This window comes from Helianthus annuus, chromosome 4 (genome assembly GCF_002127325.2).
Source record: "Helianthus annuus cultivar XRQ/B chromosome 4, HanXRQr2.0-SUNRISE, whole genome shotgun sequence".
NCBI classification, from domain to species: Eukaryota; Viridiplantae; Streptophyta; class Magnoliopsida; order Asterales; family Asteraceae; genus Helianthus; species Helianthus annuus.
Window position 1 is genome coordinate 26328089 of NC_035436.2, and position 15863 is coordinate 26343951.

General features: G+C 35.0%; 1 protein-coding gene across 1 annotated transcript; it reads left to right on the forward strand.

The window, feature by feature from the left end:
* The first annotated feature begins 19 nt into the window (after window positions 1–19).
* On the forward strand, window positions 20–3843 carry LOC110933123. The gene is made up of 3 exons (XM_022176361.2): window positions 20–438; window positions 507–1377; window positions 3423–3843. Exons 1-3 carry the CDS (start codon window positions 267–269, stop codon window positions 3841–3843), a joined length of 1464 nt encoding a protein of 487 aa, XP_022032053.2. The 5' UTR covers window positions 20–266.
* The last annotated feature ends 12020 nt before the right edge of the window (window positions 3844–15863 follow it).

The following is a 15863-nucleotide window of genomic DNA, read 5'->3' on the forward strand; positions in this document are numbered from 1 at the left end:
GCTCGGCGAGGACCAGCGCCGGTTCCCCACACCGCCCCCCTCGTCCCGTCTTGTGATAACCGGCTCCCAGACGACGATGATGACGGGCCATTGTTTTTGAAAATATAGCCGTTGAACGGCTATAACATTTAATAAAAAAAATTTCCCCTTTTCTATAAAACCATCTCATTTTATAGCATTTTTCACCATTTTCTCCCCACTTTCAACTCAAAACACTCTCTTTTTTATACCATTCTTTTATAAAAAAAAATATCTTTTCATCCACAATGGCATCTAATTCTTGGTGGTCCTCATCTTCTTCGGACGAAGAGGAGATGTTTTTCGCAAACGCTGTGGTAAAGGCGGCGCAGATTCTTATGGAGGAGGAAGAGGAAGAGGAAGACGGCTCGTCTGAAAACGTTATTATCAGACGAATACGGATTAACAGAGACCGCCAAGGTTTGTCATTAATAAATTTTATTACCCTTATTCCTTATTTCCTCGTATTTATATATTTTTTACGACAGGAGCGCACGAGAAATTGGTGAACGATTATTTTTCGGATGCACCCCTTTACAATGCCGACATTTTCAGACGAAAGTTCCGAATGAGTCGCCGGTTATTCACACGGATTGCTGATGATTTGGCGGGGCTAGACCCGTTTTTCACGCAACGACCCGATGCTCGAAATTATGAAGGGTTCACCACGTTACAAAAGTGTACTACGGCCATTCGCCAACTGGAGTACGGGACAATGGCCGACGCTTTTGACGAGTACTTACAGGTATCGGCAAGAACTACGCGGGAATGTTTGTATCGGTTTTGCCATAATGTGGTGAAACTGTATAGCAAACAATATTTGCGAAAACCAAACGCGTATGATGTTCAACAGTTGTACCAAGCTCATGAAGCACGACACGGGTTTCCGGGAATGCTTGGTAGCATTGATTGTATGCATTGGGTGTGGCATAACTACCCGACTGCGTGGCGAGGCCAATACACGCGAGGTGATCACAGCCATCCAACCTTAATACTTGAGACTGTGGCGTCACAAGATTTGTGGATATGTCATTCTTTCTTTGGTCTCCCTGGTTCACTCAACGACCTCAACGTGCTATACCAATCCGCGATCTTTAGCGATGTCGTTAATGGAACCGGTCCGGACACCCGTTTTACAGTTTCTGGGGTTGAGTATAGACGTGAGTATTATCTTGCTGACGGAATATATCCGTCTTGGTCTACAATTGTCAAGACTATTCCATTTCCCGAGGACGAAAAAAGGAAAAAATTCGCCAAGCATCAACAAGCTGCAAGAAAAGACATCCAACGTTGTTTTGGTGTTTTACAAAAAAAATGTGCCATCATTCAACAACCAGCACATGCGTTCACACCGAAGAGGTTGCGCTTTTGTATGTACGCTTGCATTTTGCTCCATAACGCTTGCATTTATGTTATGTAATAGATTTTATTATCTTCTTTTATGTCTTATTTTTATTTAAATTTTGAATTGTTTTTATAAGTTAAAAAAATAAAAAAGTTAAACAAATAAAAAAGTTTAACCATAAAAATTAAACATTAAACAATAAAAGTTAAACAAATAAATAAATTAAACAATAAAAAATTATCTGAGGTAGCCCCATCCTCCACTCCCCTCAAAAATGGAGGAGGCCCATCCTCCATGGGATGGTGATGTGGCGCCTACGTGGCGACCCATCCTCATGACATGACAATTTCATATCAGAAAACACTTTCTCAATTGCCATTACGTCAAGTAAATGTTGCTGCAAAGGATAGATTGTGTCATTTCACATCCACTCAATTGAAACGGACGGTGTAGGTGGTTACTTATGGTGTAGGTGGTTGGTGGTGGTTAATGGTGGGGGAAACAGAGAGAAAGGTGGGGGTGGGTGGGGTTGGGGTGAGGTTGTTTTGTTTTTATAGAGTGTAGAAGATAAGGGTAAATTTGTCATTTTGCATCCACTTAACGGAGAAAACTAACCGCCATCCACTCCAGGGACTATTCGAGTAACAAACTGTCAAACCATAGGGAGCACCGTTGTAATTTCCAAAAGTTGGAGACTATAGATGTTATTTTGCAAAACAACATGGACTATCCGTGCATTTTACTCTTCTTTTTTATATAAAAGAATATTGGATTTTAATAATCCAAACTATTCGCCGTTGGCCACCAACAGTCCCAACTTCAAAAATAACGATTGGCAATCCCAATTATTGACATATTGGCCAGCAATAGACCCTGACTAACAGAATTCTAACGTCCTTAGTCTTCGGTCGCCGGAAAACCGTTTTTGTCTAGAAAAAAGATTTCTAAAGGTCCAGTCTAAGGTTACAAAGGGGTTTGGGACGAAAACATTGATTTTCGGCCAAAAAGTTGAGTATTTCGGCAAAAACAAAGTTTTCCAGCGAAAAAGGAGTTTTCTGGCGACTTTAATAATTGAGGCTTTTGCTAGAAAAAGATTTCCAAAGATCCATGATAAGGTTACAAAGAGGTTCGAGACGAAAATGTTGAGTTTTCTGACCAAAAATGAGTTTTCTGGCCAAAAAACATTTTGCCGGCGATCGGAGACTAACGACGTTAGGGTTCTGTTAGTTAGGGTCCATTGGAGACCAATATGTTAAAAGTTAGGTCTACCAATGGTTATTTTTAAAGTTGAGACTGTTAGCAGCCAACGACAAATAGTTGAGATTATTAAAATCCAATATTACTTATATAAATGATAACCTTGGTCGTGTAGGTAAACTTGAATCGATGCATATTTATACATCTATAAATCCATTAATTATTTTTATCTATACATAATCATAATTTTGCTTGAAAAGGTATCAGTGTTTATTTTTATGTTTTTCCGGTCAATGTAACATATATTATTTCTTTACAAATATAACATATTATAAATAACTTTGTAATGCAATATTTTTTAGGGTTATTGGATTTTAATAATCCGAAGTTTCACCAGTTGGCCACGAATAATCCCAACTTCAAAAATAAAATTCCCTGTAACAATCCCAACTTGTAAGATTTTGGCCCCCAATGATCCTTTATTAACTGGGTTATAACCCGGTTAGTTTTTTGCTGACGTGGCTGATGACGTGGACACAACTTTGTTATTTGTTGACTTGGCTGCTTATGTCAACTCCTCCTACTCCACTGCCACCACCATCTCCTCCAGCCACCACCATCTTCTACCACCATTACCTCCGACCACCTCCACCTCCACCGCCACCCACAGTCTTCCATCACCAGAAAAACACTATCACCTCCGACCACCTCCATCATCTGCCACCGAAAACCTCCGTCACCATCACCACCTCCACTCCATCATCTTTGAACTTTACCACTAATTTCTAATGATGAATTCTTCAATCCACTCATGGTCCTGGTTGTGCTAATTTATGTTTTGTTTTGTGGTTCATTCAAATAGAAGAGGTGCAACATCCTTCTTATTCAGAGAGTATCAATACGTAGGCATATTCATGGTTGTTTTCGCAATCTTGATCTTTCTATTTCTGGGTTCTGTTGAGGGACTTAGCACAAAAACTCAACAATGCACCTACGATGTTCACCGAAGGTGCAAACTTGCACTCCCTACCGCTTTATTCAGCATTGTATCCTTCTTACTAGGAGCCATTACATCCGTCCTCTCGGGTTTTATCGGTATGAAAATCGCCACATATGCAAACGCAAGAACGACGCTAGAAGCAAGAAAAAGTGTCGGGAAAGCGTTTATTACCGCGTTTAGACCTGGTGCTGTTATGGGTTCACTATTATTCGGTTCGGTTCATTGGTTGAGTGAATCGGGTTTTAAAGATGGGTGGATTGAAGAATTCATCAATAGAAATTAGTGGTAAAGTTTAAAGACGATAGAGTGGAGGTGGTGATGGTGACAGAGGTTTCCGGTAGCAGATGATGGAGGTGGTCGGAGGTGATAGTGTTTTTCTGGTGGTGGAAACTGTGTGTGGAGGTGGAGGTAGTCGGAGGTGATGTTGGTGGGTGATGGTGGTAGATGATGGTGGTGGCAGTGGAGGAGGAGGAGGGGGTGATGGTGCCACATAAGCAGCCAAGTGAAAAAATAACAAAGTTGTGTCCACGTCATCAGCCACGCCAGGAAAAAACTAACTGGGTTACAGTTAGCAAAGGATCATTGGGGGTCAAAATCTTAAAAGTTGCGATTATTACAGGGAATTTTTTAAGTTGAGATTATTAGTGGCCAACGGGTGAAACTTCATATTATTAAAATCCAATAACCCTATTTTTTATCTATTTTATGATAAAAAATAAGACGATTCAAAACCGAGCCGCCAAACATGACCCACTAGTAAGTGAACCCAAGTACGTATTCCATTTCCACGTATTAATGAAGTGATAAAATCTCAATATTAATATAGTTTGTATTCACAAGGTGGACGGTTTATCGGATTCCCGCAAAGATATTATTAAAGGTATGGCTACGATAAGTTGTTGGCGTATCGGGAAAGCTAGGAATGATGGTATCTTCCGAAAAAAGCATAGCAATGTTGTTGAGATTGTGAAGGATATTAAAGTTTACGGTTTCCTTTGGTTTTCGAATAGGCATAAAGATTTTGTAAAGGATTAGAAAGGTTGGTCCAATGTGATGCTTTTGTAATGTTTTTTGCGGCCTTCTCCTCTCCGCATTAGAGAGTAGGAGGTGTTCGCGGTTGTTAATGAAGTTATCCTTTAAAAAAAATATAGTTTGTATTCATGGATGATGACATAAGAGCTAAATGACAAAACCCTAATATTCGTGGTGTGTAATGAAGGACGACTATCTTAAAAATCACTCAGAAAGCTTTGAAATCCACAAAACATACTACACTAAATCATATAAATCATATATTAAATATCTTATACGTTCGGTATTTTAAGATAAAATGGTAAATTTTCGTTCCTAAGATTTGTTTTTAGTTGTCATTTTCGTTCCTAACATTTGACTTTAGTTGTCATTTTAACTCAAATAGTATTTTTTTTTTTCACTAGGTCCCTGACTTTTCCCATTTGTTGCAATTTTAATCACTTTGCATAACTCTATCTAAAAACTCCAATTTTAACTAAGGGTATTTTCGGCATTTTCATTATTAACTTTTCAACTTACCATTTTAGTCCAAAGTTATAACACCCTATGTGTGTGTATATATATATATATATATTCATCTATATATATTTATAGTGAAAGTGTAAAATATAATATTGATTAACATACGAGCGTACGCTGTGAAATTACGAATGTTGTAAAACTCAAAACCCTAATCACGCATGTTGAAAAACCATAATAACGCATGTTATAATTATGTAATGAAGCATGTTTTAATTATGTAATGAAGAATGTTATGGTTTTCAACATGCGTGATTATGGTTTCACAACATGCGTGATTAGGTTTTTTAATTTTACAACGTGCGTAATTTCACAACGTATGCTCGTATGTTAAGGAATATTATACGTTAAGGAATATTGTGTATATATAATGCTATTATAAATAAAAACATTTAGTTAATATATATATATATATATATATATATATATATATATATATATATAGGGTCAGGATTTAGAGAAAACAGTGAAAAGTGTGAGAACGGTGAGAACGATTATGGATCGCCCGATCAAACAATCCATGGACTAGATTGCGCGGTGGCGTTTTCGTAAATAACATCAATATTATTAGGTGGGACACGCTTCATTAAGGGGAAAAGGGTCTTTTTACCCCTCATATTAAAAACGCCATCATATGATAAAACACCTTACAAAAAATAAAACGTCATTAAAAACAAAACGCTAAAAATTAAAAATAAAACGTGTTGAATATTACAGGAAGAGGAAACAACACAAATAACTGAATTACAGTTATTAACATTTATTAAAAAAATTCCCTCCTAAATTACTCGCCAAAAACATCATTATATAAACAAACGTAAAAACAAAGCTTCAATAATCACTTCAATCTATCCATTTTCTGCAAAAAAACATCTTTAACCAAAAACGCCAAATTAAACAAAACGCCAAAAATGGCAACAATCATTTCGTGGAGATAAACTCTGGGAATCAGGCGATACGTCATCCATTTTGACAACAGAAGGAGGGTATATGTTAAGACGGTCAGGACTATTCTGAAGATGGAAGAAGAGATACAGACGCAAATTCTATCCATTGGCATCGCTCTAGACAACGAATGCCATGAAACGCATATGCTTATTAACCAGCAAATTTGGACCATTCAAAGGAAATGTGAAGCCAGACCCTGCCATGACATCATGGCGTTTTGATGATGAAACAGACATGGTGACGATTACATACGACAACGGAGAGCAGCAAGTCTACTGGCTAGAGAACATCATGACAAAGCAGCGACTGGGTTTCATGGAAGAATTGCATAACGCCACCTGTACCAACCCAGAAATAGACTCAAAATTGGAGTTAATGCAAGACATGTTCAGGTGGAGGCTTCAAAATCTTCATGAACAAGAAGCTGATGAAGGTGAATATGATGACATGGATGAAGATCAAGATGAAGACTTCGAGGAGGAAGAAGATGACACAACTGATGGATACTATTCAGATAAAGTACCTTCTGGGGAAGGATTTTAATTTTTTTGGTCTTTTTTTTTTCTTCTATGTAATTTCCTTTTTTTAAGATAATTAAATGATATATTTCTATCTTTATTAGCAAAATGCCAAAAAATACTAAAAAATGGTTAACCCTAACAAAACGCCAAAAATAACAAAAAATATTTTTCTTGCTTAATATTTTATTTACTCCGTTATTGTATTTTGACATGTTGTTCTGCATAAGGCCATTTAAAAAAAACGCCAAACTTAGAAGATGGGATGTTAATAACCTATAAAACTGATAAAAGCTAATCAACTCAGTAAATACAAAAAAACAGAAACCGAAAAGACAGTTACTTTATTACTATCATTTATTACAATAAAAAGTCCCGCCTAAACTACGCGCAAAAAAACTCCTATAAGAGAAGGGTCTATACATAATGAAATTATACACACCCAGAAAAACACAAAAACACCATATCCTCTAGAAACCACTCCCTTTAAAACGCCACGGATATCAAAGCTTTCACTGAAATGCACCCTTTTTCTAAGGAGGTTAACTCAATAATATTTTGCTGAATAAGATTGACAAATATTCAGGAAAACGAGACTGATGACATTGATATGCCATCATGTACTTTGTTCTTGATGATTATTTGAATGGAATAAAGAGATCAACACAAGGGTAAAATGCTATTTTGGACTCCATTATTACAAATAGCATCAAGCAAGAGTTGATCTTTAATGACATGCACCAAACAAGAATATCACACCAAAAAACAGGTTGCCACTAAGTAGCTTATACTAAAAAACGGAGTTTATGAAGAAAAGTTGGCATCTAGCTAAAGTATTCAAAAAGGTTCAAAACGCCAAAAACAAATTCAAGAAAAGAAGAGGCTGAGGACATTGAAGATTCGGAAGAAAAATTAGATTACCATTTTGTATTATTTTTGTTTTCATTTTATATTGTTTTGATATCAAGTTATATGTTCATTTGTTATATAATTCTCTATAAATAAAATACATTATTATATAAACGCCAAAAACTACAAATACCAAAACGCTAGAAGTATGAAAACTGGGAGAACAGCTGCTGGCAAAACACCTTGTAAGGGTATTAAACGCCAAAAAAATCACTAAACGCCAAAAAAATTGGTCTTATTGTAATCTTATGCAAATATTAGTGACTCGCAGTGAATTATTATACAAAACGCCATAATGCAAAAAAAAAAATTAACCAGAAAACCCTATAACGCCAAAAAAAATTATATATGTGACACAAAAACAATTAATTCAACGCCAAAAAGTTTAAAAAATACAATTAACGCCAAAAAAAACTTAGACGCCATAAAATATTATACCGCGTTGGGAAATAAAAGAAAAATGAAAAGACAAAAAAGCCCCTCCACCCATCTCTAAGCCGCGAGACACGTGTTGGGCCAGGATGCGTTCTCACCGTTCGCACACTTTTGAGCGTTTTCTCCTGATCCCGTTTCTATATATATATATATATATATATATATATAGGAAAAATGTAAAATACAATACGGCTTAACATACATCACGTACGACAACATGCGTGATTAATGTGTATAACGTGCGTGATTAATGTTTTCATCATGCGTGACTAATGTTTTCCAACATGCATGATTTGGGTTTTTTATTTTATAACGTGCTTGATTTTCAAATGAATGTGCATAATTATCTATCGTACGTGATGTACGTTAAGCCGTATTGTACGTTAACTGGCCTATATATATATATATATATATATATATAAGGTTAACGTACAATGGCTTTTTTTTTAATGGATAACTGCTTTCCACGTGTAAACCCACCCTTTCGGAGTTATGTCCAAAGGCCGCCTACTCGACCACCGCTAGAAAGCGTAGCACACGCCTGATGCACAGAAACCCCATGGAATAGGTAAAACTGCGCCCCCTCATACTTGAACCCGGGTAAAACCCCGGGCCAAGCCTTCACCGAGATGGGAACAACCACTGCGCTGCAGTGGAAGTCCCAAGTTACAACGGCTCTTATAGTACAATATGTACGCGATCATCTTAGCCGTCCGATCTGGTACGAATTCACTTTTGAACATGGAATTTGTGCTGAAAAGCCAACATGCAAAATTGCTTTATATACCAACATGCGAAATTGCTAAAAAACCAACATGCGATTTCACCAAAAATACCAACATGCGATTTCCAACATGCTTTTCTATAACATGCGATTTCACGATATCGTACGTATTGTAGGTTAAGTGATATTGTATTTTACACTTTCACTATATATATACACACATATAATGCTTTTATAAATTAAAAAAACATTTAATAATTTAAACATTTGTGAACAACCCCCTGATAGTGAAATGTGTGAACTAATCCTAGCACTTGATTATCAATATAGAAACGTAAATCAATGACCAGGATTTGTTCATGATTTGATGATAAAAATACACTAGTGCATTTTATGATTTGATGACGTAAATTAATGGCCATGATTTGTTCACTAAGTTCACAAATACACATTGTGAACCGAGTGAACAAATCCTGGCCATTGATTTATGTCATCAAATCGTAAAATACACTAATGTATTTTCATCATCAAATCCTGGCCATTAATTTACACTTGTATTTATACTTGTGTATTGATAATCAAGGGGCTAGGATTAGTTCACTAGTGTTCACAATCAAAGGGGTGGTTCACAAATGAACCTAGCCATATATATCTATAAAGTTATTTTCTTAAACAAAATACACACATAACCTCAAGTCTTTCTCATACTCTCTCTCTCTCTCTCTCTCACACACACACACACAAACACACTCGCATTCTCTCTTCAAAAACACCATCGTTCACCCCTAACCACACCACCCTTCACCACCACCACCATAACCACCGCAGAATCACTGTTCACCACCTGCATAGATCCACCACATCAGCTCCCAAACATCACCCTCTTTCTCATCCTCGCCAACTTCACCATCCATATCCACCATAACCGCCTTGCCAAATGCCAACCCACTGCACCCCAAATCACCCTCTTTCTCTCCGGCGAAAGCATCGACTTCCGACGACGTTGCTCGACCGAATGCTAGAATTCAATTCGTTTGAAGCCTCATGTGAAATCATCGATTCATTTCCGACAACCGTCACCCAAAATCAGACGTTTCACCGCTGGAATCTTAAATGTATTACAACCTGCAACTTGCTATCTTTAAGGCTCTGTTTAATGGTAACACCACATAACCCCATTTATGGAGGTTATGCGACAAATGGCAAAAAAAAAGTGAAATGTAAAGGGTTATGGGGAATGAAAAAAGTGAAATGTAAAGGGTTATAACAATCTTGTGTTTTTTTTTTTATAAAATATGAAGTGAAAGTATTGATGATTGAGAGTAGTTTAAAAATAATGGGGAATGAAAGGTATATATATAAAGTTTTAATTGTTAAAAAAAGAATTTTACGGTTCAACCATAATAATTACAAATCCCAACCCTTTTCATCCATTATACTCTTCGCGAGAAACTGAATTTTTGTCGTATAATGCCATGGGAGACGATGTGGGGTGGCGCGATGGGGCGCCATGACTGGATCCGGCGTTATTTGACGCACGATTATGGAATGACTAAAGAGAAGAAATTGAAAGATATTCATAAAAATTAAAGACTTTTGGGTATAATATAATTTATTTAAAGTCTAGTATATATCATATGCTTACTAGACTACATTCTCAGCCTCAGCCTCAGCCTCTCAGGTAGTGACAAAGTGTCTACACAACCAATGTCACAATATTTGTCTTATTCAAGTAAGTAAACAACTTAGATTATTTTTTAGTTTATAGAACTTTTTGACCGTAAAACTAAAATATATTATTAGCAAACATTTGGTTAGTATCTAGTAATAAAGAGACGTTTTTTTTTCTAAAAGATAAATGGGTTAAAATCTTAAATAAAAAACAAAGCATTCATCTTAAATAAAAATAAAAGTAATAATTAAAAGTTGAATTGTTAATCCACCTAATAAATATATCAAATATAAGAAAAAAATATATTGCGAAAATTTGCTTTAACCCTCCACTTAAAATGTTCTAGTTCCACCATTGTTTTGATCTTATTATTTTCATCCTATCCGTAGTCCTCCTTTCATACGCACTACAAATCATTTGATATTCAATCACTTACATCATCTTCGCAGTCCCCACATGAATTATTGTGGTTACGTTTTATGTGTTATATGGTCATCAAGGAACGTACGTGGGAAAATTTGGTTCATATTATCCTTATATAGCAAAACAAGTAGATTCTTAGGAACAGTATATTAATATATACTAAGGAAAGAGTTAAAAATAAATTACGGTTAAGCCATTCTATATTATTTTGAGGTTGAAAACTCAATTGGATAATTAGAAAAGAGTTTGAATTTAATTATGATTCTACCATTCTATATTAAGCTGAGGTTGGAAAACTTCAGCCATTTACGATCTACCCCACTTGTATATAAACTTTCCAAGGATGTGTTCAATTCTTATTCATACAAATTTATTATAAACTTTCGCACGATGTTTTCAATTCTTATTCATACAAATTTATTTCACATTAATAGCGTTAAGTTTAATAATTTTAATAATATGGTCCAGCCGATTCTTTATCCAATTAACATATTTGAATTAGCTTATTTAGTCCCTTAGGTTTCTATGCTTTGTTTTCGGCCCCGCGACTTAGGTCTTTTTTTCTTTTGGTCCTTTAAGTTAAAGTTTTTTTTTGTATAAATTCGAGTTTGCCTAAGTTTTACACCTGCTCATAAATAAATTCGCATTTATCTTTTCCTACGTTTGATTATATACAGTTACAATTTGAAGTTACATATACAGTAACTTCAAGTGGGGCATAATTTTTTTATTTTTTCTCTTTTAGTATTTTAAGATTTTTCAACCTTTACCCTTCAACATTTAGTATTGACACTTACAACCCTTTAACTTTCTAATACTTTATATTACGTGTTGGTATAAAGTCAAGTAGATTACATTTCATTAAAAACTGATAGGCTCAAGTGTAATATGTTTTTTTGCTTTTTTATGTTCGTTTTCAGTTGGTCTACGTTTTGACATAAACTTTGTTTTACAACAAGTCGGATCAAATATAAGACGTTTTCGAGAGACTGTATAAATGTAACACCCCGAAAACGGGTTTGTAATCAAACCATGTTAATATTAATGAACGGGTAAAATAACGTTAGTGGTAAAAATTTACCCGGTGAATACTAGGATTTAAAAAAAATAAACCTAATATTAAATAAAAGGTGACGAAAGCTTTTGAGAAAATAAAGGTTTACAAGAGGCCTGAGTTAACGGGATTTAAAATAAAACGGATTATAACCTCCCCGAACCCACTAAGTTGACTAGGAATGTTTAACCTAGTTAATAAGAAAAAATATTGTTGGAAATAAGTAGGTTGTCTCCTACTTAATAACTAACCAAACATGAGGGACCAAAGTGAAATAACTTGAAAGTTCAAATAACAAAACACAACACGCACACACGTGTGTGGAACGAGCAGGAGAAGCACAAGGGTGCCAAACCCTAGTTCATCAAATAACATTAAATTGAAGGGCTATTTGGGGCTCAAATTCCTGAATGAACGTGAATTAACGATCACCCAAGCTAGGGGATCATAAGGTAAGTCGAATTTTAATGTTTAATGAAGTTGTGAAATTTGATGAACATCACGTGTAGCAAGTTAAGTATGAGTCGTAAAGGTCATGGCCGAATTAGTGATGTATACTTGCTTAGGAACAAAACCCTAAGTGAAAATTATACATATGTTGCTTTGATTTAAGAGTTTAGATGATTTACAACACTTAGATAAGTGGGTTATAGTAATATGATGAAATTGATAATATAAACATGTTTAGAATCATCATACATAATGGTGATAAGAAAGTGTTTGAATAATTTATGAATTCGGGTGGATGATCATACTCGCCATAAGATGGCTTTTTCTATAATATAAAGAAATTGATGTTAAAATCATGTTATAGATGCTTGAAATCATGTTACCTACTAGTTAGTATGTAAAATTTGATTTCATTAAGTATTCAGATGAAATGTCTAAGTGAGTTCGATGAACAAATTGGTGCAATTATATATGTTAATAATTCAATTGACTTTTTAAAAGTCAAACTCACCAATGATAAGATCGAATAATAAATTCGATATAAAACCCGTAAGGTGGAATAGTCGTGATTGATAATGATTAATCTAACCATCTGACGAATTATAATGATAGTTTGACGCTTAACAAGCTAGGTGGAAGCTTGGAAAGGAAGTGGGTCAAACGAATCAAGTATGAAGGAAAAGCGTAATTTGGATGCAAGGTAAGTAAAACTTACACCCTTTTCATAGAATACTTATTGATTTTATAGGTTATAAATACGATAAGGTAATATTTGTAATATGGGGTTCCGACGCGACATGATATGTCGGAACAAGTGAAAATGATGAAAACCATGCTTGATGATAAAAAGGGGTGAAACGGTAAATTTTTCATCAAATGAAAAACATATAATGAGTTTTGAATGGTTACCTTCAAGGGTGAGCCAAAATGAATAATAAGGGTAAAACGGTAATTTAGTTACGTGCAGACGAATAATAGTTGAAGTTTAACCGACACCCAACTGCGTAAGCCGTGAGGGGTTAAATGTGCAAGAAACGGACTTTAGAAACATGACCATATGGTGAAAATAAGTAATGGGTCAAATGAGTGAAATGGTAAATAAATTCCATTTAACTATTAATACCAAATTCTTGGTCATTTAGGCCAAACGGGTCGAATGGTAATGTTATCACCATTTGACGATATCGAGTAATGATTGTTTGTCGAGTATTATGATCACAGAGGTGAGTAGCGTATGGAATATGCGTTGCTATTAACTAGAAACTTATTTGATTAGGTATTAAAACAGGTCAATACTTTGATCCGAGCCAGGTATGTGTAAATAAGATTTTAGCTAAAATGTGTAATTTTGGTCAAATATGTTATTGAAAGTCCTTAGTCGTAAAAGGAGGGTCTAAAGTTGACCAAAACGCCCTTGATCGATAAACCGGGCAAACGACCCTTAAGGGTTGTTTAGAAATAAGTATTATGACCAAGTAAGTCGTTGATAAGCTGGCAATGTTGTTTAATTTGTTTGTTTTGACTTACGGACTTGTTTAAACATATTATAAATTCCGTATAACTAAAACATTTCATGTTTTATGAAATGTAGGTATACCTTGAGGTGCTGGATGACGATCAAGCTCAATGAAAAATCGAACACGATCAAGATTCAAGCTTTCGCATTGCGTTTCGTCGTCATGTTTAAAACGACGATATATATATATATATGTGTGTGTGTATATATAAATGGGGGGCTGCTAGAATGAGAACCACCCCGAGTTGTAAGAACCGCGAGAACCACACCATCCGGGTCGCCGTTTACCACGATTTTTTTTACAACTAGATGTGTAAATTATAAACACATCCGTAAAAAAAAAAATTTAAACGCCCCCCCCCCTCCCCCGAGGGGGTAGTTTTTTACACCACAAGTTTGTTGTTTTTATTTTTTTTTCTTTTTTCTTTTTTTTTTCACCAAACTTGTGGTGTAAAAAACTACCCCCTGGGGGGGGGGGGGGCGTTTAAATTTTTTTTTACGGATGTGTTTATAATTTACACATCTAGTTGTAAAAAAATTCATTCTAAACGGCGACCCGGATGGTGTGGTTCTCGCGGTTCTTACAACTCGGGGTGGTTCTCATTCTAGCGGCTCCCTATATAAATGTATACATATATATAAATGTATACATATATGTATACATATATGTATATATATATATGTATATATATAATGTTGAAATGTTTTAAATCTTAAAATGTTTAAAGAAACTCGTCTTTTCTAATGTGTGTGTAATCGTAAATACACAATGTTATACGAAACTTATATGAAATTGTTATAATCGAACTAAGAATCTTGCAATGCGCGGTACCATTTTAACTTAAAAAACAAATTTTGTACTTATTTTTATGTACGTGTTGGTATAAGTTCAAGTTGGTGTTCGACGTAAAGTTCTCTTGCAAATAAGTTGGGTCAAATATAATACGTTTCCCTGCTTACTATTATGTACATCTTCAGCTTATCTACATTATGACGTAACTTTTATTCTGAAACGATTCGGGTCTTGACAATACAAATCGGAGTTACTTTATATTTGGACACGCCGCAACGCGCGGGGAAATTTACCAGTTTATTAATACATTTATATAACCTTTTAACTCATACATATTTTCAAATAATAATATTTTCTAACTAACTTATACATAGATACATACATAAATACATACAAGTTATAATGCACCATCAACATGTTATATTTTAAGTAATGTACGTATTATTGCTTAAGATACAACACCTAATGCATGTGTTAATATATTTATGGGGCAAAACTGTCCTTTTTAACAATGTTTACACCTTTATCTGCTCAACTTGACTCATTTTTTTGTTTATTTAAATAAAAAGCACACCTTTCCTCCCTCGTTTCAAACCAGTTACCCCATGATAACGGTCATAACTTTTTCATATAACAATATTTATTTGAATAAAATGAACTCATAAAAACGGACATTTTCTTCTCTTGAATCTAAGTGTAGTATTGCTATATTTTTTTAATTTATAAAAAACGTATCTTACGTGATTAACATAGTGTCTAGGATGAGCAATAACCAAATCGTTAACCTGGTTCGGTTCATCGAGTATATAAAATACAACGACTTCCTCCAGTCACATCTTATAACAACAGTTAGTAATATTTGGGTGCCATCGAAATAGAAGTAATGAAGAGGACATCGAAACACAGGAAAGTTATATTTGAAAGAAACATATGGAAATAGACTTTAATTGTCTATTTCGATACAAAGTGTTCCTATTTCGATGTGATTAAGCCTTTTTCATCATGTTTCGATGTCAAGAGTGTGTTTTGATATTAAGGGAAGTATTTAGATGTTCCTTTGTCTATTTCGATAGGTTTCAATGGTTGGGGACCATGTTTCGATGTGATTCTTTCTGTTTCCATATGTTTCGATAGAAAGGGGATATGTTTCGTTGTATAACTCATTGGTATGTGCTATAAATACTAGTGAGTCTCCCCTGTTTTATAAAGTGAGCACCATTTTAGTGAGAGAGAGCATTATTGTAAAACCTTGTATCCATACTCTGCTCAAATCAAACTTTTAAGCTTTAAAGTGATATCGTGCTTGTGCT

What these genes read in the sequence shown, in the direction of transcription:
- LOC110933123 (XM_022176361.2), top strand. Translation starts at nt 267, where the DNA reads ATGGCATCTAATTCTTGGTGGTCCTCATCTTCTTCGGACGAAGAGGAG. An exon ending in GATTAACAGAGACCGCCAAG is followed by an intron (nt 439 to 506) that starts GTTTGTCATTAA and finishes TTTTTACGACAG; the next exon opens with GAGCGCACGAGAAATTGGTG. An exon ending in CATGCGTTCACACCGAAGAG is followed by an intron (nt 1,378 to 3,422) that starts GTTGCGCTTTTG and finishes TCATTCAAATAG; the next exon opens with AAGAGGTGCAACATCCTTCT.